The sequence below is a fragment of the Dermacentor silvarum genome, chromosome 1 (assembly GCF_013339745.2).
Source record: "Dermacentor silvarum isolate Dsil-2018 chromosome 1, BIME_Dsil_1.4, whole genome shotgun sequence".
Classification (NCBI taxonomy): Eukaryota; Metazoa; Arthropoda; class Arachnida; order Ixodida; family Ixodidae; genus Dermacentor; species Dermacentor silvarum.
The window spans coordinates 108,398,443-108,420,956 of NC_051154.1; the positions used below are offsets into that span (position 1 = coordinate 108,398,443).

General features: G+C 47.3%; 1 protein-coding gene across 1 annotated transcript in view; it reads right to left on the bottom strand.

The window, feature by feature from the left end:
• LOC119434648 (tachykinin-like peptides receptor 86C) overlaps nucleotides 1-22,514 on the bottom strand; it is a 63,434-nt gene that overhangs the window by 10,977 nt on the left and 29,943 nt on the right. The window contains exon 3 of the mRNA XM_037701749.2: nucleotides 14,105-14,255. Coding sequence (XP_037557677.1) covers nucleotides 14,105-14,255 — 151 coding nt within the window. The remainder of the gene's footprint in view (nucleotides 1-14,104; nucleotides 14,256-22,514) is intronic.

The window sequence follows — 22,514 nt, forward strand, 5'->3', positions numbered from 1 at the left end:
ACGTGAAGAAAGCTCAGTGAGCAGGCTTGCCCGCACAGAAAATTGCCATTTTCTATAAAAATAACAAAACTTCTACAATGATACCAAAAAATAACAGAACCAATAAAGGTGTATAGATTTATCAGCCCAAACACGAAGAGTACATCAATGATAAGGAGTAGAATAAACCTGTTAGAATTTTTCACAGCTGCTTGTTGATATATTTATGCATGCTGAGTACTTCAGAAGCACTCTGAACTGGTACGTACGACGCGAACCGTTGTCTGTGGCATCCCATTCCTCATGACCAAACCCATTTCCCGATTTTTCGAAAAGTCCGGCAGGCGCTGCAACGCTTATATGCAGTGACTTAAGTGCCTGTGCCACTTTTCAGGCATAGTCATTCACTCTCTCCTCAGAGTGATATTATGAACGCTTATTACGCCGAAGTTCAAATTGCTTCAATTTGTCTCATATATATTTTTGCGGAACCCACAGAACCTTACAGATATTTGCACTATGAGTAGAATCTGTAATTACTTAGCCGTTTCCGCAGTAACAATGTATTCGTTATTATTGCATGCAAACCAACATGTCAGCTTTTTACAAACATGTCACGATGATGCAGAACGGATGTTTCTTTATTGCCCAGTAGTGCATAATTCAGCAATCTTGCAGCCAAGTACTCTTCAGCAAGCTTTTATTAAATATTCTCAAAGGGAATGTAGGTATCGCAGTGGCGACGATGGTCGTCACGCTGCAGGCATCCCATTACCAACATCTTACTACGCATTTGCTAATGAAAGAGATTTATAGGTGCATGGAAGGTAAATTAGTCATATTCTTGTCCGTAGTCTGTTATGCTGTGAGATGGAGGTATTAGTTCGACTTATAACGCGACAGTGTTAAGGGCCCCATGTCGCAGAAATCCGGCGTCGGTGTCGGCTTCGGCTTCGGCGTCGGCGTTAAGCATCGGCGTCTGACGGAAATAATCATGCCGAACCTCATCATCCCGAACCACCCCGACCACACAGGCCCTCCGCGTGGCGCTAGGCGCTGATGAACAAAAATTGAATTTCTCAAAGTAAAATCCGTCAGAAAAATTTCAAAGCGCTTGCAAATTGCAAGCGCTTGTGTGGCTCAGTGGTAGAGTATCGGGCTCCCAATCTGCGAGCGCGGGTTCGATCCCGGCGGGAATCGGGTACTTTTTTCTCATTTCCGGCAATAGCAGTTACGGCGGCGTCCACCGTCAGCGGCGGCATCATCGCGAACCGAAACGGCTATTATAATCAGCCCATAACAGCTTACGCTGTAAAAATGTGATGCGAACGGAGCCCGATAACGCTATCGTGTTCCACTCTTAAAGGCGAAGCTTAAGCATCCTCCAAATTTTAGATTAACCGTAGTTTATTTCACTATAATAGATTGACATTTGTGTGCTACATATAGTAGCGCACATACGTGCTGCCGACAGTTGGTTATATATGTATGTTATATGTATGTTATAGTAGTAAATATATGTTTACTACTATATATACTTGTTACGTGGTTCCTGGTTAAGGCCGATCCACACGACGGACCACATCGCTCTTTTCGACCGTGGTTCGCGCATCACGTGATAGGACGTCACCAGTTCATACGGACCGCCGTTGGTCCGCGCAAGCGCGCGAACTTCGCGGTCCAGCAATTTGCCGAGGCTTTTCCCTCTTCAGTTTCGGCGGCGGACCGCATGCAGACCGCAGGGATTTTAGCGTAGCCAAAGAATGTTGTCTGTCAACACAGAGCCTTCAGCCAAATGCAAAGTTTTGGGCTCAGCAAAAGCCAGTCGTTTCATATGCGCCCTTCCGCGGCCAAATGAAACTTCTGTTCCGCCTCCATTTCGACGACTCCAATGCGCGATACATGCGCGGCGCGGGCGCGAGGGGTAAGCATGAGTTCGCGACTTTGTTGAGTCGAGAGCACTGTTGCCGAGAGTGTAGCTGGTTGGTCCGCTCTGTCGTCTGCTATGGCGGTCCGCCGTGTGGATGAGCTCTGCGCCGGACCGGACCGCTGCGGACCGTGACGTCGCATGACGTGACCGATCGGCCCGCGGACTTGGTCCGTCGTGTGGATCGGCCTTTAGTTGTGCGATGCGTTATCCTTTACCATTTGTATCAGTCTGTGAGGACCCGCGGTTTAAAGTTTTCATGTGACCATAACCCACTGTTCATTGATTGCGTAATAAATGTTACTTCAAAATGGGGTTCTAATGTTATTCTTTGCTTTCTTTTTCATAATACAAGCACCCTAATTCAAGAGATGATAACGGCACCTATATGCTAGACGGGCCCCACTAGACTGCCGATCGTAATGTTATGTCATCTCAACAGGGCACTGGTAATAATGACAATCGTTTGCCAATTTGCACTATGGTGGAAAAAAATAGAAAAAAAAAGCGTCAACCGTATTGTTTCATCCAATAATATGATGCCCGTCCCCGCTGACATGGTACACACAGAAACTTACTTTTCAGAAACTTAACGAATAGCGCGGTTTTCCTAATGCTGTCTTTTATACTATAAGCGCAAGATGTGTTTGGCGTGGTTCCGCATCTTCCAATGAGTGCCGAATTCTCGGGAACGCGGGCGTTCGCTTAGATGTGCGGACGACGCGGTTGTGTGGCCCAAGACGGGGTTTTGTCATCCGCGTGATGTGCATTGCGGGGCCCTGTATGTTGTGCCATTGGCGTCCAGCAGAGGGCGGTCGACGAACAGCACTTGCTGGAGGCGACACTGCAGTTACAACTTTATTTTTAAGGCGAAAGACTTAGGTGTCTATGTTGGTGGTGCCCTTGGCGGTGACCTTGGTGAAACTGCGCCGTGATGAAAAATGGCCGACGCCGCAAAGAGTAAGAACACGTCAACAAATGCTCGGATTGACGTCACATTTATCATGGGAGGTTCCAGTAAACAAAGTGAATTAGTGGCTTTGAAAAGAAAATTTCGTACAGTTCGGTCCGGTTGGGAATCGAGCCCGGGCCTCCGGAGTGCGAGACGAACACGCTTCCCTGAGGCCACGGTCGCTCAATGATTCTGGCTGTGCCTAGTACACGCGTGATTGCAGACGTCCCAGACACGCGCTCGCGCCACTGCTCGAGAATTCGTCGTTGTCTTCTTCCACAGTTGGCTGCGATGCCGCTCATCATGCCAGCGTTCCCATACCGCCCCTCCCTCTGCCAAGGCGCTGACGGCACTGGCCGACTCCCAGTAGGTGCGGTGATTTCGGTGAGTTCAGTCGTGCGCTCCGATGGACGAAGCTTCGACGGAGATGGTACAACACAAAAAATTGGGCAAGTGTTACACGTCTGTAAAACGTGAAGGCGAAAGCCTGATTGCACACTTGGCACACAGTTCCGACAATTCTTCATAAATGTATCTTAATCGTGACAGAAAGTGTGCCAAAAGTGCAATCAGGCTTTCGCCTTCACGTTTTACAAGCGTGTATCACTTGCTTAATTTTTTTTATTATCGTCATTCGAGATACATCACTTGAATAGAATACGCCAATGGACCTGACAGAGTTCTACGGAAGGAGCATGTGCACCGGCGGTATACATCACATCTGCTCAGACCAGTTCGCGTGCGATGAATATGCTGACCTCTTGGTACAAGATACTTGTGGCCATATGGGAAGCAGATCGGAGAAATGTAAACATATTGCTTTCAATGACTGTTCGCAAAAAGTTTACAATCCGACTGTTATTATTCTGCTGATATACACATAATCAGTGACATCGTCTCTCGCGTTATGTGTCATATTGCAGTTTAAAGGGTCACGCTGTGCGGTGTCTGCAATTTGTGAATATCAAAAATTCTAAACTGGCTGCGCTCCTGTCGCTCTCATGTGAGCTCTGTACAGTTGACCGATTCTTTAACAGTACCGCGCGAGCGTCGACTGGCCTATAAAACCCCTCTATCTATAAAAGTAGCGCCATTATTAGATCTTGCCGCCACCGCGCTCACCCCGTCGTTTCCTCCTCGCCGCCTCCTGTCGCCCCAGCCTCCTCCGCTCCCCCATTGGTCAATCCGTGTCACGTGGAAGCACGCGTTGCGCTTTTGTATATTTTTTTTCTTTCCAGCGCGCTCCGACCGCCATTCTCGGACCTGTGCGACGAAAGTGCTGTACGCACAAACGAATCAAACGTGTTAGGGACAAGAACTTCATTGTGATGGCGTGCTCCTGTGGCTTCAGTTGCCGCAACCGACAAGGCGGGGGCAAAAGTCATTTTTTGTTTACCATCCGGCGAGCGCAAACGCTTGCTGCACACTTGGTAATGCGCTGTCTCGCATCGTCGCATTGCTGCTTCCAAAACGGCATTATTAAGGCCAGTTACTGACTGACGAAACAAAATCGCGCCTCAGGGCGCGATGGAAGTTTCCCCGGATTTCCTCGTGTAGCGCGTTAGCAGTCGTCTGCTACGGCAGGTCCGACGTAGGCGGCGTCACTGCCTCGATCGCGCCTCGATCGCGCTGGCCGCGCCGAGCGCGACAGTACGCAGAAAGGAGGGAAGTGGTTGGCGCTACTTTTAGGGGCGAATCTCCTTAGGGTGTGGGTCGTTCCCTCCTCTCTAGTAGTAGTAGTAGTAGTAGTAGTAGTAGTAGTAGTAGTAGTAGTAGTAGTAGTAGTAGTAGTAGTAGTAGCAGTAGTAGTAGTAGTAGTAGTAGTAGTAGTAGTAGTAGTAGTAGTAGTAGTAGTAGTAGTAGTAGTAGCAGTAGTAGTAGTAGTAGTAGTAGTAGTAGTAGTAGTAGTAGTAGTAGTAGTAGTAGTAGGTAGCCACCTGTAGTTTTATGAAGTGTTCACTAGATGGCGTTCCAGTTCCGCTTCCGGTTCCGGTTCCACTTCCGGTTCCAGTTCCACTTTGCGCGCGTTCGGTGCGAACGAGGGCAAAACGCCGACGGCGTCGACAACAGTTCTGCGCGTTGCTGGTGCTGCTGCATGTCCAAGTTTATACAGCTGATAAAACTACCTTGAGTCGACCCCATGGCTGCTTCGCATACTACTCAGGGTTCCCCTACGGGAAGATGGTGTAATTTTCTCTCTCGTTCCCGACGCGCGCTCTCTTTATCTCTCGTCCGTAGCTGTGGTTTCCCCGAATGATCCCCCGGTGCTTCGCTCACTCATCATCATTCATTTCGTGGATATGCTGTGATTTTTTACATTGAGAGGCTTTAGACTGGCCGAGGAATAGCGCATACGTACGAAGTTCACTCGAAGCGCAAGTTTCGTCTGCTAGGCTCTTCCCACAGGCATGACACCGCCCCTGTCAAGGTAAGGTAGCGAAGCTTCTATAGAAGCCCATACGTTCAAAACATGGCGGTTCATCGGCGGTTCATGGGGCTTAGCGCCATCTGTGTAAGGAAGGAACACTTCCGGCGGAATAAAAAATAATGTGACGCCATATCCGTTAAAAACAAAAGTGACGTTATTTTGTTCTCAAAGGCGCGAAATTTGTTTTCGGGGTCCTGCCGTTACAGCTGTGTATTCAAATGCCCCGCCATTCGACGTGATGGGCGTTCCGAGCTTTCAGCACGGAAAGCGATGCAGGAAAAGGTCAGCCGTACGGGTGTCGAAATCGAATCCCTGCAGAGAACATACTTTCTTTGGAGGCCGCCGAACGCTTTGGGTGTAGAGTGCTCGTCCTTTCGTCGGACGCCAAGCCCGTCGGCCAGCGCTGTCGCACGAAAACAACTAAATTAAGCAATTATCTGGCGGTCGCAACTTAGTGCTTTTGCCTGAACAGGTTAAGAAAGAATGAAACCACACGCGTCACCAAATTCAGACAAACGTCGACAAGCAAAGCAACACAACATGTGAGGGAGGTGTATTGTAACAGGTGAACTTTGCACGAGTGCCCCTCTCTGCCCAATTCAAGACCTGCATTGCAATGCAAGTGATAGCGGCGTCAACGCCCGCCGCTATCGGTGGGCGCTCTTACGGTGGGCGCTGAAAAAAGGGTATTTATTGATAACGATCAAGTAAAATAGAGTTCTTTTCTCGCCATGCGCATATAAAATGGATTAGGAATTTTATTTTCGTTGAATGAATCTAAGCGTGTATCGCTTTAATTAAAAAAAACTTTTTTTTTCTTTTGCAGTGTTTGTTCCCTCCAAACATAGGCGCGCTTCAATCGCTGCTCCCATAACCACCCTTGCTGATGTTGGTAACCATTCGTTCTGAACCGCTTTTCGCCCGAAGCTTCGCGACCATTTGGATCAACCTTGCCCCTGTCGCGATCAGCTCGATGGGAGCTTATTCCCTGCTTATCGGAGACAGCAAGTGCGCGTGAACCCGGACGCGTCTCTTTTATAACAAATGCCGCTTTAGCCCACATGAGCCGTAAGATAAAGAACAAAGCGCGCCAAAAAGGAGAAATAGTTGATAATCCCGCTGCTCACCTGCAACGAAATAACAACGCACTATCAGCTATCGAGGAGGGCCTTCCCGCTCCCCCACGCCAAACTCAATAGACCACAGTCATCGATATTCAGAATGCTTCAGACAGGGTCGTTCCCTTCGAGAGGCAGACTGAGCCTTTATTCACCAGAGGTAAGAGCCGCAATGTCCGGATTGTGGCGTATCATACTGCTCGCTAGCGCACATGCTCTGGCAATGCTCCGCGTTAAGTGGCACCATGTTCAGTAAAGAAGAAGACTGGGAGGACGCCCTACGAAGCGACGACTACCAGACCCAGCTCCGGGCCGTCCAGAGGGCTCACGAAAGGGCGGAGGCTCACGGGCTTCCCGTCCCAACGTGGGTGCGGCCCGCGACCTCTGCCGACCACTAAACCAAGGGTGGGTGGGGAGGGGTCCCTCGGGACTCTATTAATAAAGTTATTTCCTTCTCCTCCCCTCTTGCGCTACTCTTTCTTGTCCCTATGATGCAGTTGCAATGCAGCTTTGTGCGTTTTGTTCATTAAATTCATGTGCATACGCCCTAGAGCAGCACACGTTAAAAAAATTTTCCGCCTCCATTCCACCCTGTGAAAGTGGATGTACAGGGTCGTCCACTTTTAGTACGAACGCGGCGCCGAGTGGCCGCGCTCCGCGGAGCGCCAGCCCACATGGCGCGGCCGCGCATCGAAGCTAAGCGGCGCAGGCGCACAGGGGCTTGGAGGCGGGACTTCGTGTCGTCTGCTAAAGCGCGCGAGCGAGCGGTGTATGTGCCGCCTGTTGTCTGCTAAAGCACAGCGCGCTCCCGCACTTTAGCAGACGACACAAAGCCCCACCTCCAAGCCCCTGTGCGCCTGCGCCGCTTAGCTTCGAAGCGCGGCCGCGCCGTGTGCGCTGGTGCTCCGCGGAGCGTGGCCACGCGGCGCCGTGTTCGCACTAAGAGTGGACGATCCTGTACAGCGAAGCTGTTGCCGACGTTACGCAAGCGCCACCACCACAAGGCGTCGCATTGTCGAGATCAATGTAGCGTCCACGACCTCGTTCGCGCCCTTTCCGTTGGGGCGTGGACGCCGCGGTGCACGTTCGAGGCGTCCATGAGCTTGCGCGTAACCCGCGGTCACGAAGTGAACGTCACTAATTTTGTAAGTGTTCCCTGACGTCGATTACGGTCGCAGCACTTTTTGCGCGACCGATGCAAAGGATAGATGCGTCGTGTTCACACGTTCGTCACGCGTGCACGCAGGTGTGCCGGAGTGCAACATATATCCTCATTCTAGTAGACCCTCCGCCCGGCGCAAGTGCGTTACTGAAGTAATTCAATTTCTCAAAGTAAACCCGGCCACGGCGGCCGGATTTCGATGGGGGCGAAATGCGAAAACACCCGTGTACTTAGATTTAGGTGCACGTTAAAGAACCCCAGGTGGTCTAAATTTCCGGAGTCCCCCCCTACGGCGTGCCTCATAATCATAACTGGTTTTGGCACGTAAAACCCCATAATTAATAATTAATTAATTCTCAAAGTAAAGTGCGTCCCAAAATTTGTAAAATACGACTTACACACAACCTGCAGACATGATAGCATCGGATTGTAATTTGAATATACGAGAAAACATAATTCTGTTCCGCGGAAACTCAAAATTACATTAGCTCTGGAGACAAAAATTTTTCTTTGTCGACGTTATATGAATTCGTCTGTTATATGTGGTCGCAAATCGCAAGAAAAGGAAAGGAAATTGGATGTGAAAGGCAGGGTAGTTAACCGGAATAGATGTACAATTGGCTATCCCGTAAGGTTGCGGCAAGAAAAATCAATTAGAAACGCTCAGCTATGAATTATTCTCAGTTTTTATTGATACAGAGATCACTCACCTTTAATTACTGAACCAATACGCGTCACAACTGATGCTTGAACAATTCCGGCTCACGCTTAGAACACGCTCTGGGGCCCGAATGGGCATTCGCCATCTTAGTCCATTCATTCCTCAGCCATCATCTCCTCATTCCATGGCCAGGGTGGATCCCGCAATAAACGTGGTGGCTTATCGATACTCAGACATCAGGGCTGCCAACATCCGAGGCCAGTTTTTCCTTAACTAGGATATCACAATTCCCTAGATTTCCCCACAGATTTATGCAAGAAGCGGTTCTTCATGATCAGATTGTCAATGTGTTTTCTGTAAAGACAAATTTCTGTTTGTGTTGTGCAAATAGACTGCAAATTTTATAGTATAAATTTATTTCTAAGCTCACTTTAATATATTCAAATAATGAAGTCGCTCGACTCAAAGTGAAGTGATGTCGCAGTGCAAGTTGTTATGTTAACAACATAGCTTCAAGTTACATTCACAAAAGATATCAGTCAGCATGGTTGTACGTACATTGTTCTACATGTAAAAGAAGTATGGGCAACAACAAAGTACCAAGATTGTCATGGAACGTCATTCGAATTGTAAAAAAACATGGGCGCCGGACCTCCATTACAGAATGTATAACACTGTCAAAACAGTGTTCCACATTACGGCACTAATGTAAATGATCTACAATAAATTCTTCTTGCATGCCGTGTACTGACGTAACACAACCACGCTTACGCGTTTACACGTCGTTTGCAGCGAAGCACACGAATACGCGGCCTTTTTTTTTTTTCCTTTATGCAAAACTGAAATACGTCACCACTGGGACTCTGTCCGAGGTTGCTTTGTCTATGTGCGGTTCCCGGTAAATATTAGTACACGCGTGCATAGTTAGCTGCTCATAGCCACGACTGCCTCGTGCTCGGCGTTAGGTATACGTATGTGCGCTCTTACGCCGAGATTTCCTTGTGCTACTTTGTTTGGTATTTGCACCATACGTTTGTTTTGCCGGTTAAAGACAAATATTTCATTTAAAGTGCACAAAAATCGGGAGCACAGCTAGAGGTAGAAACGGCAATATAGCAGTAGTAGTGCTTCGTTAACGAGCCCAGGACATCCACACCCTGTCGTTAACTTCGCCAGATGTGTTCACTCTGCAGGAGTATACGATTATAAGTAATAAGAAAATTTGCGGGGATTAAAATCATAGCAAGGCCGTCGCGTCAGCAGTTCCATTTATTGCTCTTCGCGACGTCGCGGCCGTTCCTCACGTCTCCGAGTTTTTTTTTCCTCCATGTGTTCACGCAATATTTCCGTAGATCATGACGAATTACCCTTTGTTCCGTAACCAAGGCTTAAAATCCCTAGATCTAGAAAAACATCCCCAGTGTTGGCAGCACTGTCAGCAACCGCAGTGTAAACAAAGCGGTAACGGTACTGCTATGTGAAAAGAAGTAGCCGACACCATTGTACGGCGACTGTGTGTCCTTCTTTTTCATTCATTTTAACAAAACAAAAATGTGCCAAAGCAACAAGGTCAGCGGAGTATCGACATCTGATGCTTCAGAGTGACTGTTTGTTCCTACTCGTTATGTAACCTTTTCTTTTTACCTGTTTACAAGAAACGGATAGAGAACGGCTAGAGGCCGTACTTCGTGGCAACATGATTAAATTGTAAACACCCTCAGAAACAGCGATACACGAAGAGGTAAGCGTGGCCGCAGAACTAGCTGATCCACCAACAAGTGCTACATAGAGCGCGACGGCCGCCCTCGCAAGTGAATAGGGTGGCCTGCGCAGTTACCCAATCCGCCTTTCTCCGCTCCCTCGACCCGTTTCTAGACAAATAAAAGTGAAGTCACCAGTTCCACATTTTCTTGGCGACCTATTCTCACGAACCCCGGAAGGGGGGCGGAGCGACGCTGACGACGTGATGACGGAATTTTTATCTGTGCCCGTGCTCACTCACAAGGAGCCGCACACTTATTCTGTTTGCTTTCTGGAACTGCACTTTACGGCCTAAAGAACATTCCGGAATGGCGAGGCAAAGCAATACGCAACATTGCGGCACCCGTACCTGGACGGTGATACGGCAGGCAATACCTCCTTCGTGCTGAGTGCATTCGACCGCTAGTGACCCGCCGTAAACAATACCAGCAGGTTCCCTGGTTGTGTAAGCATGTAAAAGGAGATCTATTCACGCATGGTACAGCTCTTCACGCATGGTACAATTCGGAATTCCTTCCTCGCAAATTTCCCGCATCGTATTACCGAGAGTAAAAGAACAGAAAAAGATATTTCGCAAGAGAACCAGCAGTAAAATTCGAGAATCGTTCGATTCCCTACGAAAGCGATTATAAGCAAAGTAATGCGGCTGGCATACCGAGTTTCGGCTTGCCAACTTAATGCAGTCGAACGCCTCTACAACGATCGAATGTCTACTTCGAAATGACCTGTATAACGAAGGACTGATTAGGTCGCGACTGGCTTCCCGTCTTTCATATGTATTGTGAACGTCTCTACAACGTAGACCACTACAACGACTTTGCCTCTACAACAAAGGAATTTAGGAGGCTCCTCGAGCTGATTTGTTGCTTTACAACGAACGCTACGTACCTGTGCCACCACTGATTTCCACAAATGCCACTGAGCTCAATCTGCACTAGTGCTAACAACAGCGCTGTGGCGCACTTGACGAGCCTGCCGAAATCGCTCAACTCGTATGCTGATTGTCGCAACACAGCAGCGGGTGCGACGGCTGAAAAACACGTCGCAGTTGATGACTACTTGATAATATATCGGCACTGATGACTGACGACGTCTTCAAAGCCATCTAAGGATCTAAGGCGGAAAGGTCACAAATGTCAACGAAAGCGACAGTGATGAATAGCTTGTAAACGAACCAAGAACTTTCACGGCCAGGGAGGCGACAGCGGGATTTGACGATTTGCAGTTTTACCTGGCATCGTTCCTGCGTTCTACCGCGTAGCATGCCGTGCACCTCGGTGCAGTAAGGTCCGCTGCAGTCGGGCATTACGTCAGGAAAAGTGTGCACACAAAAATAGTGACTTATTTCTAGAGGTGGACGATGGAGCTTTTTTTCTAATACGAATCGAAGATGAGTAGGAAATGTCCAATATGGAATCGAATAGTAAAACGCAGACGCATATATTTGCCGCAGGAATATTTATTTCGGTATATTTGGATACCACGCCTGCGCTTATTGTGCAATAAAGGCCGATAAATATCAGATGCAATTGATCATTTAAAACCCAAGATCACTAATCGCCATTAAAAAACTGCGCGGATAACTTCTCAGCAACTTTACAGTCTGTTTGCGAACAAGTCTTTCAAGCAAGAATGGTTCTTGTGCGAATAGCTTCCCAAAAATGCTAAAAAAAACGGTTGCCAAAAAAAAAAAGACCAGAAGCTGTGTAAAAAGAAAAGAAAAATGCTGCTAAGGGACTTCTGTGTCGTTGACACATGAAAAAGTGCCTCTTGAAACGAAAACACAGGTTGTAGCGTAACAGATAAAACGGGTACATAAGTAGACTGACAAAATATTAAATGATAGAAATTATAGACTACAATAAAAAAAACGATAGGCGACCCTTATCTTTCACTTTGGTGTCTTTTAGTGGCACTCGCACCTCGGCGTTGGTGCTCTTTAGGTTAATTTTGTGTGTGTATGTTTCGAAAGAACGACACAGAGAACCATCGTCTGTAGGGATTCTTCTTCTTCTTGTGGGTAGGCTGTACTTTGCCCGGCGGCTTCCTCGTCGACCACCGCCATGGCGAATGCAACGCACGAACCGAACTCGAAGGAGCAAGCGAGCGAACGTCTTTCCCCTGGCACGATATGCGGGCGAAGCGCGAAGAAGGGCGAAGAGGAAGCGCAGCGCGCGCCACCTGGCGGGGCGTAGCCCCCTAGCGAGTGCCGCACGAAGCGCACCTTACGCGCCCTCTCCGGTGTTGACGTCAGAGCATGTAATGAGCACGCGCGCAGCTGTTGCGAGCAAGTGGGCAAACGAGCCGGTGCGCGCCGGGAGAGGTGAAGCGAGGGAGGAGGGAGTGACGTCACATCCGCTCTGCTAGGCAGATATTCAGTCTATGCCAGGCAACTGTTTTCCATTAATTAGTCGGTTAAATATCATGCCACCTTCTTCTGTGTGACGTCATTACTTCCGCTTTCTATTTCCGGGTTTCTAGGAATTTCGCCAAGGTTGTGCTCACGTGTTGGGTCTTTAAAGTCTACGATATTGTGGTTTGGTGTGTGGTAATCAGTGATTTCTAAATAATTCTATTTACTCCAGACACTTAAGTAACTCAACTTGTAACTAAACTTATGCTCTTATATCTTATCTATAATGAAACCCATGAATTTTGTAATGTAGTATTTCTTTCAATTTTTTTTAATTTTTTTGGAATTTCGTCTCCGGTAATCTAATTATTGATTTCTAATTAATTCTAATTATTCCAGACATTTCAGTAACTCAACTTGTAACTAAACGTATGCTCTGATATCATATCTATAATGAAACCCATGAATTTTGTACTGTGCTATTGTTTCTTTATTTTTTCTGATTTATTTTGAATTTCGTCCCCGGTCGTCTCAGGAGGTAAACCGGAAGTGCTGCGCAAGAAACAAGTGTGTCACTCTATGCTCGTGCCACTAAAAATCTCAGGTATTATGTACAAGCTGAGCTTGTACTTCCAATCTAGTTTCTGCATTGCTTACAAAAATTGTCATTGTCTCTCTTGTGATAATTTGTGATAGCTGCTTTAGCAAACGGAGAACCTAACCAGACTAATTTGACATTCTGTAACATTCGGCTTTAACATTCGGCAAAATGTGTGGTTACCTTTGAATATTTGAAAAATACGAATAGTTCCTTTTCGAGTACGAATAGTTAGTGAGTAGTATTCGGCTCGTATTCGATATTTCGAAGATTCGCCCACCCCTACTTATTTCACTCAGCCTCTCTTTAATTCATGCCCAATAAAGTTTTCGTTTTCTTTTTTTTTTTTAGCGCGTTTTTCTGCTACATTGTGAGCGGTACGGTGCGCGACCTTTACAACGAAGTGGCCTGTATAATTAACGAAGGATTTTGGAGGTTCCAAGCAATTCGTTATGAAGGCGCTAGACTCTACACTTTCGAATTTGATTTTGTGACAATGCCATAAAAACAGCGACATTGTAACATCTGCGTGTCGTTTCTGGTCGAGTAGTTTATTCAACGAGATAAAATTTGGTAAAACCACTGGAGCATTACAATTTATGCTGCAGCTTCCTTGTAAATCAGTTTATTCTGTACCCCCCCCCCCCCCCCCCCCCCCCCAAAAAAAATGCCTTCAAATTTGTACAGTTTCCATGCACTATCAATACTACGAACCTTCCGTGAAATATGAAACAGTGAGAAATGAAAATTGTCATCCACACGAGCGTAGCGTGAAACTACAAAGTAAACGCATACGAGTTTATCAGAAAGAAAGCTTCGCAGCTGACAAAACGCTCCGTCATGGTCCGGGTATCGAACCCGAGACCTACATCTTTTTGAGGTGGTCGCTCTAGCATCTGAGCTCACCAGGATGCTCAATAGGAAACGACAGTGCTAGGAATATCTGCACATTTTTTTTTTCCTTTTCGTGTTACGAAAGTGTTACGAAAGAAAGAAAAATTGATTTAAAGAAAATTATGTTTACAAAAACGAGCAAGTAAGCTCATGCTAACAACCTCCACCAACCAAAAAAAAATTGATATCGTGATATGTCAGTATCTAGGTGTATACAGCATCATGAATGATTAGCTTATGTAAAAACGCGCGTGTCATTTTCGCCGCTTACCTTTTGTTTGTTGCGTAAAGCAAGCTGCTGGTGTTCGGTGAACTCCCCTATGCAGCGGCTTCCCCAAAGAACCCAGCTCATCCGCGAGTAGGTAACAACCATCGTGGCAACTGGGACTGCGTACGTCAGCACCAAGAAGAGGATGTTGTACCTGCAGCAGAACAATAGTACCGCTATAGCTTCACGAGCTGGGCCGAAGAAACCATGTTCCTTCCTTGAACCGTCCTAGCGCAGTAAATACCTTGCGATCGCCAATCAGTAGCTAATCGATTATTAATCAATAAATTCCGGAAAATGTTCGAGATGACTTGGTAGTGCTTTGTGCCGATCAGCTTCTATGTTTCTTTAGTCTTGCGCCACTATTGCAAGCTACGGTAAATTTTTTAAAGCCAAGCTTCCTTTTCTTCTATATACCCTTGGTTTGGTGTTCGTCCTCGCCTACAGGGTGGACTAATTGAGCTACTCTTAGGGCATGTGCCACTCGGTACGTGCCCCAATAGGTTACTTGGACAACCGTGTATCTGCCAATTCTTGGCCAAATCCCCAGAATATGTGCCACTGTGACACAATAGGTATAGAAGCCTTAAATGTACTACAGTCGTGAGCACGCTTAGCGCAAACATGGGAGCGCGTGTCGCACGGTGCTATCGGCGGCACCTACCCATACCATCGCGAAGCAGTGCACGTGCGCAATGTGTTCGCGGCTTGATTATTTTACCACCGCGCGTATCGCGTCATCGGAGAGCGCCTTCGTCGTCTGCTATGTTGCGCGCCGGCTGCCGCACGTTTTAAGATAAAGCTCACGCCACCAGCCAGCATACTATGAGCAAATATATAAATATACACGCTGTTTCTGCCCGTCCCACATGTGACGGCCCACTGCCATGGCTAGAGTTCCTGAGGAGCAGTGGCGTGAAATTGTGCATCTTGCATATAAGGGGTATACCCAACGTCAAATCGGATCATTGGTTGACAGGCCATTGAAGACCTTGAAGACCGTAAACAGAATAATCCGGGCTTATAAGCATGAAGGACGCATCCGCAATGCCCCCCCCCCCCCCCCCTTCTCCCAGGCGCCACCACCAAGATCTACGGTGTGAAGAATGAAGATGCGTTAATCATCGCAGCTGTGGTCCAGGATCCTTTCCTTCCCGCTAGACGTTATACTTCGGTCACATCCAGTAAGATGATACGTAATTTGGACGACTATAGTACTGACTCCATTTTACTTTTTGCGTGTTTTGCTGTTAGTGAGTGTTTCGGAGAGCAGGAACCAACGCAAACACTCTGAAATAATGACAAAAGGAAAAAGAAAGAACGGTAGTAGCGTCAGAAGCAGGCAAGAAACGCAGTAACGTATAGTAATTGTTTTAAAACGTAAGTTCAAAGGGTGTTTATTTGGTATTTCAGACACGCAAAGTCGAACCGAAAAGTAAATCGGAGGCCGGTACTGGTGCTTACAGACCTAGCCAGCTCTTGTTTCATTGACTCTAACTGGCAGATCGCGGTAAGCCCGACGATAGCAGCCGAGACAAAACATGGCAGACGACGATGATGCACTCCGATGACGCGATGCGCGCGATGGTAAAATAGCCACGCCGCACACATACTGCGCATGTGCAGAGATTCGCATTCGCATCGGTAGGCGCCGCTGACAGGGCCGTGCGGCCCGCGCTCCCGTGTTTATGCTAAGCGTCCTCACGACTGTATCTAGTATATACCTGTCGTACTTCTCTGTGCGTGCACCTGTCATTAGCATTCTATCCTCGACAGGCATCATAGATGGGTTTTGTCTCCTTGACACCATCATAGATGGCTTTTGTCTCCTTGACACAGACAGCTAACTTAGTGAAGTAATTAGGCACAAGTTCGCACTCCCGCATTCACGCACACACTCACACACGCATACACTCAAGAACACCCCCCCCCCCCCCCCCGCACACTGCGCTCACCTACCAACTGTTTATTCAGCGAATAGAACCCATATTTATACAGGGACACGCATGCGCAGTAACCACTATCCAAGCCAAACTATCGAAAACAGGCAAGTAGCAAACTTTAAAGCCTTGCATCGAGAAAGGAAAATTCTGTCGGAAACAAAGATATGGATGGCTCGCTCATGCGCTAATCCTTATTCTTGTCGATGAAAAAGCTTCTAAGGCGGCACGTGCCGTTGGTTTTGGGCTTCTTCCTATAGAAACTGCGTATTAGAAAATCGTGGTTCAAACCCACATTATACAACGTGAGCAACGAGATTCGCATACTTGTCCTATTTTTTCTTTATTTTGAGCACATGCGCCGTTAACCGGTCATTCAAACATCTCTCTGTTTGCCCGACGTACACTTTTTCCGCAGGATAGGGGAATAGATTATACTACTGCCATTGAGCACTTTGCGATCGTTGCATCATGTGGGCGTAAATCACGATTTTCTAATACGAAGGTTCTCGGAAGAAGCGCGAAACTAACGACACGTGTAGCATTACAAACTTTTTTCATCGAAAACAATAAGGATCAGTGAGTGATCGAACCAACCATATCTTTGTTTCCCACGGAATATTCCTTTCAGGGTGCAAGGCTTTCAAGTGTGTTACTTGCTTGTTTTTGATATGCTTGGCATCGATGTCGATCACTGCGCATGCGTATGCCTGCCTGTATAAATATGGGTTCTATTCGCTGAATAAACAGTTGTTAGGAAGCGCTATGTGGGGGAGGGTGTTCTTGAGTGTATGTGTGTGTGAGTGTGTGCGTGAATGCGGGAGTGCAAACTTGTGCCTAATCACTTCACTATGACGAGTTACTAACTAGCCCAACCGCAAGTTCTACTAAGCCAGCTAACAGCTACAGGAGATGAGGCTTTGCGCGTGTCATTCACTATCGCTGATACCTCGCAAACTCAAACGGGCTTCTAATAACTTAGATTCCAACATTGCGTTGGACGTGCTGTTCTACGTTCTTCCTTCAATAAAGCTTTGTTTTATTGGTTCATACCAAACGTTCTATTTATATTTAATCTTTTTTTTACACAGGTTAAGACATCTGGAGAACATTCCCACTTTGCAGCTGTGTTTCACGGACAGGTAGGCATTATTTGAGAGAGTAACAGCATTGATAATGTTTTATTCAATAAAATTTCTTTAACATTTACTGCGAAAGCAGTTATAATCTCTGCACATTTTCGACATTTTCTTTGCCTGTCCGTTCGTTTCGTTATGCTGCGCCATCGTCGTGCCGTAGTCACCCATGCATACGTCTTACTTTCACCACATCGTCACTCTTAGCCCCACATTCGCCATATGGGGAATAAAAACAAAACTTTGCCCCACCACCCTCACTATAAATCGAAATCATGCAACTACAACACGAGGTTATAGATACGTGTGCTTGTTTGTATTGGATATATTTCCCTGCACAGTATACGGAAAACACTGGACGAACAGGCACAGATGCCGACCCACAGTGTTCGGTCCGCTGCCCGGCGTCCATTTTGCCTGCTCGTAGTACTGTACCTTCCACGCGCTGTACAGGGAATTATACCACTGGAGAAATGAAGTGGCGGACACGCGAACGACTGACATTTCATGCAGCTTCCGCGCTCGTCGGCAGTTTGTGCGGGGTTTGTAGCACGCGTGACGCAGACATGAAGAGTCAGGCGCGGATCTAGGGGGGATGTCCGGATGTCCTGACCCCCCCCCCCCCCTCAGATTTCTGTATCGCCCCCTCGCTGATAGGAGGATGGCCCTGTCAAAAAAAATGGCCACCAGCATTCTTCAAAATTATTTTTCGTGAGTACCAGTGGTATCAGCCATGTAGAAGTAAAGGTAGCTCGCCCACAAGCTTAGTTGTACTCCGTAGGGGTGTGGTGTCGCGAAGTTGCCGTAGTTAATTTTTCTCATGAACACCTTGGACCTCCTGGCGCCGGCCGTGCCTTACTCGTCCCGTCGGTGGCGTCGAATGAACGAGGGGAAGTCCCTTTTGCCAAGCACGCCGATGACCGCGCGAGCGCCTTCGCGCCTGATCAACTTAGTTCCGCATTGGGGTGTCATCGGTTGCCTCATTTGCTGTCATCGGTTCCGCGACCAACCTGCTTAATGAAAGAGATCTCTCGCTGAAGTGTTCTTATATAAATAATAACAACTAACAGCTAAACTAAGAACTACGCATAGGCAACTTTTTTTTAACTGTAGCACTCATTGTGATCACAGTTACACGTTGACAATATCCAGTACGAGCACAGTACCGTTCGTACGCTACAAGTTTTTCATTGTAACTTCGCAGTTTTATTGCCGTATATTAAGCATAGTAGGGTCAAAGCCGCTGGATCCGTTTATCTGAGTGGGCGTTCTCGCGGAGCGGGGCGAAGCCTCGAGCAGCGGCTGCGAAGTGGGGGAGTGTGACGTCAGCGGCCAACGCCAGCGCGCGGGCCTAGGATGGCATCGCGTGGTTAGAGAAACGGGAGCAGATGCGCGCCTTGTGTAAAAGGATGACGTCGCGTGGGAAACAAAACATGAAGACGCTAGCTCGCGCTCACGGCTACTACGCCACATCGTTCTTCTTGTAGGTGGCGTCGTGAGTCTTCATACGCGGTGATTCGCATATCGTAAACAACCAGCGTAGTGGTTGCCGCGTTGAAACGAAGGTCTCTCAGCCGAACACAAAGAATCTTCATAAGGAAATCAAGGTGTCCCAACAGAACTCCAAAGACAGACCCGTGCTTACGCATTTATAACGAACCTGCGACAGACCATCCCAAATTTTATTTTAAGAAACAATACAGGCGAATACCGGGTGTTCAAAATTAAGCTTTATGGTTTTCTTAAAATTAGGCACTGGGAGGCACGTGAAGACCACCTGCGCAAATAAATTGTGTGGCCAGGGGGACACAAAGTGAGATAATTATCGCTGTCAGCAACCGAATTAATTAAAATTGAATAATTAACTTTTTATTGACTGCAGTAAGTGTGTATGTTTGTATTCAAAAGTTAGAGGCAGTCGTGTTTCTGCACAGTTTCACTTGGAAGAATTCTTCTAGCATGTTTATGCTCCGAGATATCCAACTCCAAATTTTAATTGTCGTTCGCATGATTACGCATGCAAGAGAGTGAGGATCGGCGCAAAGCTCCTCCCTGATGTGACGCGCCTGTTGGGTGCAGCGTTTAGTCTGACAACACGGTGGAGGCATTGGCAAAGATAATAACTACCCCCCTTCCCCTCACGGCTGGCGAAATAAAAAAAAATCGAAGAACCCGTAACCGCTGTCGTAACACGCGACCGCGCAGCCTGTAAGATGGCGGCAGCTGCCATGCCGAGATAATGGCGCGAGCGGAGAAGCCGGAGGGCAGTGCGCGTGCGTAATGGTGACTAGACGACCGGGCATGGTCCTTGTTTGGGCTACGCAAATAAAGTGACTGCTGATTTTCAAGTATTGTAAGTTTTATTGAAATCAAAAGCAAAAACTGCACCATCAACAGCAGAAACCTTTTTAGCTATGCTAACGAATATTTCATACTGCCGCTTTAATTTTGGTGTTGTCATGCACAAATCTCAAGACAACACTTCACCCATCAAGATGTCAATGCCCTAAAAATGTTCAAAATGCCTCCCTTCCACAGCAACGCAAAGCATAAACCGCTCTCGCGTCGAGTCGATAACTCTGCGCAGTACAATTGAAATTTGGAGTCGGATATCTCGGAGCACGAACACGCTAGAATAATTCTTCCGACTGATACTGTGTAGAAACACGACTGCCTCTAAGTTTTCAATACAAACATACCCACTTACTGCAGTCGACAAAAAATAATTGTTCAATTTTAGTTAATTGGGCTGCTCACAGCGATAATTATCATCTCACTTTGTGCCCCCCTGGCCACATAACTTATTTGCACAGGTGGTCTTCACGTGCCTCCCAGTGCCTAATTTTAAGAAAACCATAAAGCTTAGTTTTTGAACAACCTGTATTATCAGGCACAGCCACCAAGCACATGGCTGTATTGGGTAACGTCCTTTTCCTATAAGCTCGGAGAAACCGATACCTGGCTTCGCTATAGGGCTTCTTCCTCTTTCTGGGGTTTTATGTGCCAAAACCAGTTCTGATTATGAGGCACGCCGTAGTGGAAGACTTCGGATTAACTTTGACCACCTGGGGTTCTTTAACGTGCACTACAACGCAAGCAGACGGGCGTTTTTGCATTTCGCCTACATCGAAATGCGGCCGCCGCGGCCGGGATGCGATCGCGCGATCTCGTGCTCAGCAGCGCAACGCCTGAACTGACTGAGCCACCACGGCGGGCTACAGGTGTTGCTCTAGCCGTATAAAACGCGGGTTTATCGTGAGCAGAAACAGTGAATTTCGGTAAATGATAAAGGCTACCATCATCATCATCATCATCATCATCATCATTGACAAAAGCTGACCCCCCCCCCCCCCCTCTCAGAAAAAACCTGGATCCGCCCCTGTGAAGAGTGGTGGCGTTTGTGCATGTACGAGGAAGCAGCAGGCTCAAGGAGCATAGTATCTGGTGCGCGTAACGCTGTAGCCGTTTGCAGCGCGTCTTTCAGCGCAGCAATCACTCTTAGCATTGCTCACGCAAAGACAGCGTTGAGCTCTCTTATGTGTCACTTGTCCAAGTATCGACTTCATGCGGCCGCCGTCGTTGTCATCGTGCCGTCATTGTCATGCCACCGCCGTCTTCGTCTTTTTTTTTCTTTTTCGTTTTGTCATCGTCACACACAGTTAGGAAAGTTTGCGCAGGGTTACAGTAGTGTTGCGCAAAGTTGGGGGCTTTGGGGGGACTCGCTGAAGCAATTGCTGGCGCAGTAAATGAGTTCCGAGATGGAGGAATCGCAGAAGCCTGCTGGCTTTTTACTTATACTGAGATACGGCACAATATTCCACTGAAGAGTTGTGTTATACGAATCATAATATTTGAGTTTATTTCGCGGGTTACAACTGCGGCGTTCTGCGCTGTGCACGAGCTTGGGGTGTCGATTCTCGGCCGCGACAGCACCATGTCGTTGGGAGGAAAACCCCGAGAATTCTTGCGCACTGATTAACATTTTGGTGCACATGAAACCATTGCAGGTAGTCAAAATCTATTCCAGAGCTCTCCACTAATGTGTCTCTCGTAACCCAGGTGCAGTTCCGACACGCAACAGAAAATCAAAATTGTGATTCAATTCACCTAATTCGAACAAGACAATGTGTTTACAGGAAGATGGGTACTCGGCGTGGTCACCAGTAACCAAACAAGGGAAGTCTCAGCAGGCAGAGCCATTCCGTCTCGACAAGGAGACTGGTCTTCATCAGGGCCTAACTGCGCATTCAAAAGCACATAGCCGTTCCTGAGTTCTTTCGACGAACTGCCCACCCACGTTTACTTCTTTTGTTTTCTTTTACCTCGCCTACAGAAAGCTGCGATCAGCGCCAACGTGCCAGAGCTGGTACCGCGGGCCAGTATTTCGATGCCAATAACCTTGAGTACGCTTCCGGTGACGTATGCGTCATGCGTGATTGTAAAGAAATTGTGAGGGTGACATTTTTTGGAGTACACTAGAGTTACATAGAGTAACTAAACAAAATTGGGTATTTGGCAACAAAAACGAACCAGAAAAACTACGGGACACTTCACTGTCCAAACCGAATGAAATGTAATTATGATAGCCAAGGGGAATCAACGTTTCTTTCCATGAAAATGTGCTTACATAAGTGCTTCGCAGTGGCGTTTATATCATTTACAATGTGTTGATCCATACTAGAATGTGTATAGGCTGCTCATTCACTGACATTCCGTTCGACAAGTATGTGGGGTTCAGTATTTATCACACAAGGAATCTGACTGCACGAACAAAGAGATATGCTTTTTGCACAATCACGCATACCGCTCCAGTGCTTGCAGCACCAGCTCTAATTCTGCGTGAAGCGCGCGCGAAGCAGCGCGTGTATATAGCTGCCTGGTTGCGCGTGCGTCTGGCATGTATAACATGCTCCTACTATTTCCTCACTTGACCGAAACGGTTACTCTTTGTGGTTAGAACTCCTGGCTCGCAACCGAAAGGTCATTAGTTTGCGAAAAACGCGAGCGCAGCCAGTTAATTTCGCATGTGAATGTCGCTGTGAAACACGGGAAATTTGCTAGCCTACTGGTTAGCTCTCTTGGTAGAACGACCACGCCGAAAAGGCGTTGTTCCCGGTTTGATACCCGGACCAGGACGAATTTTTTTACTGCGAAGCTTTCGTTATGAGGAACCCATGTGGGTTTCCTTTGCAGCTTCGTGCTGCAGTCGGGTGGATAGGCAATTTTCCCTTTCATTAACCTTCCTCCGCCTTGCGTGCTTCCGCAGAATTGATTTGCCAGCGCAGGTCTTTATGTATTTTTAGAGGCTTCATCAATTGTTGTCATTGTTTCAAGATG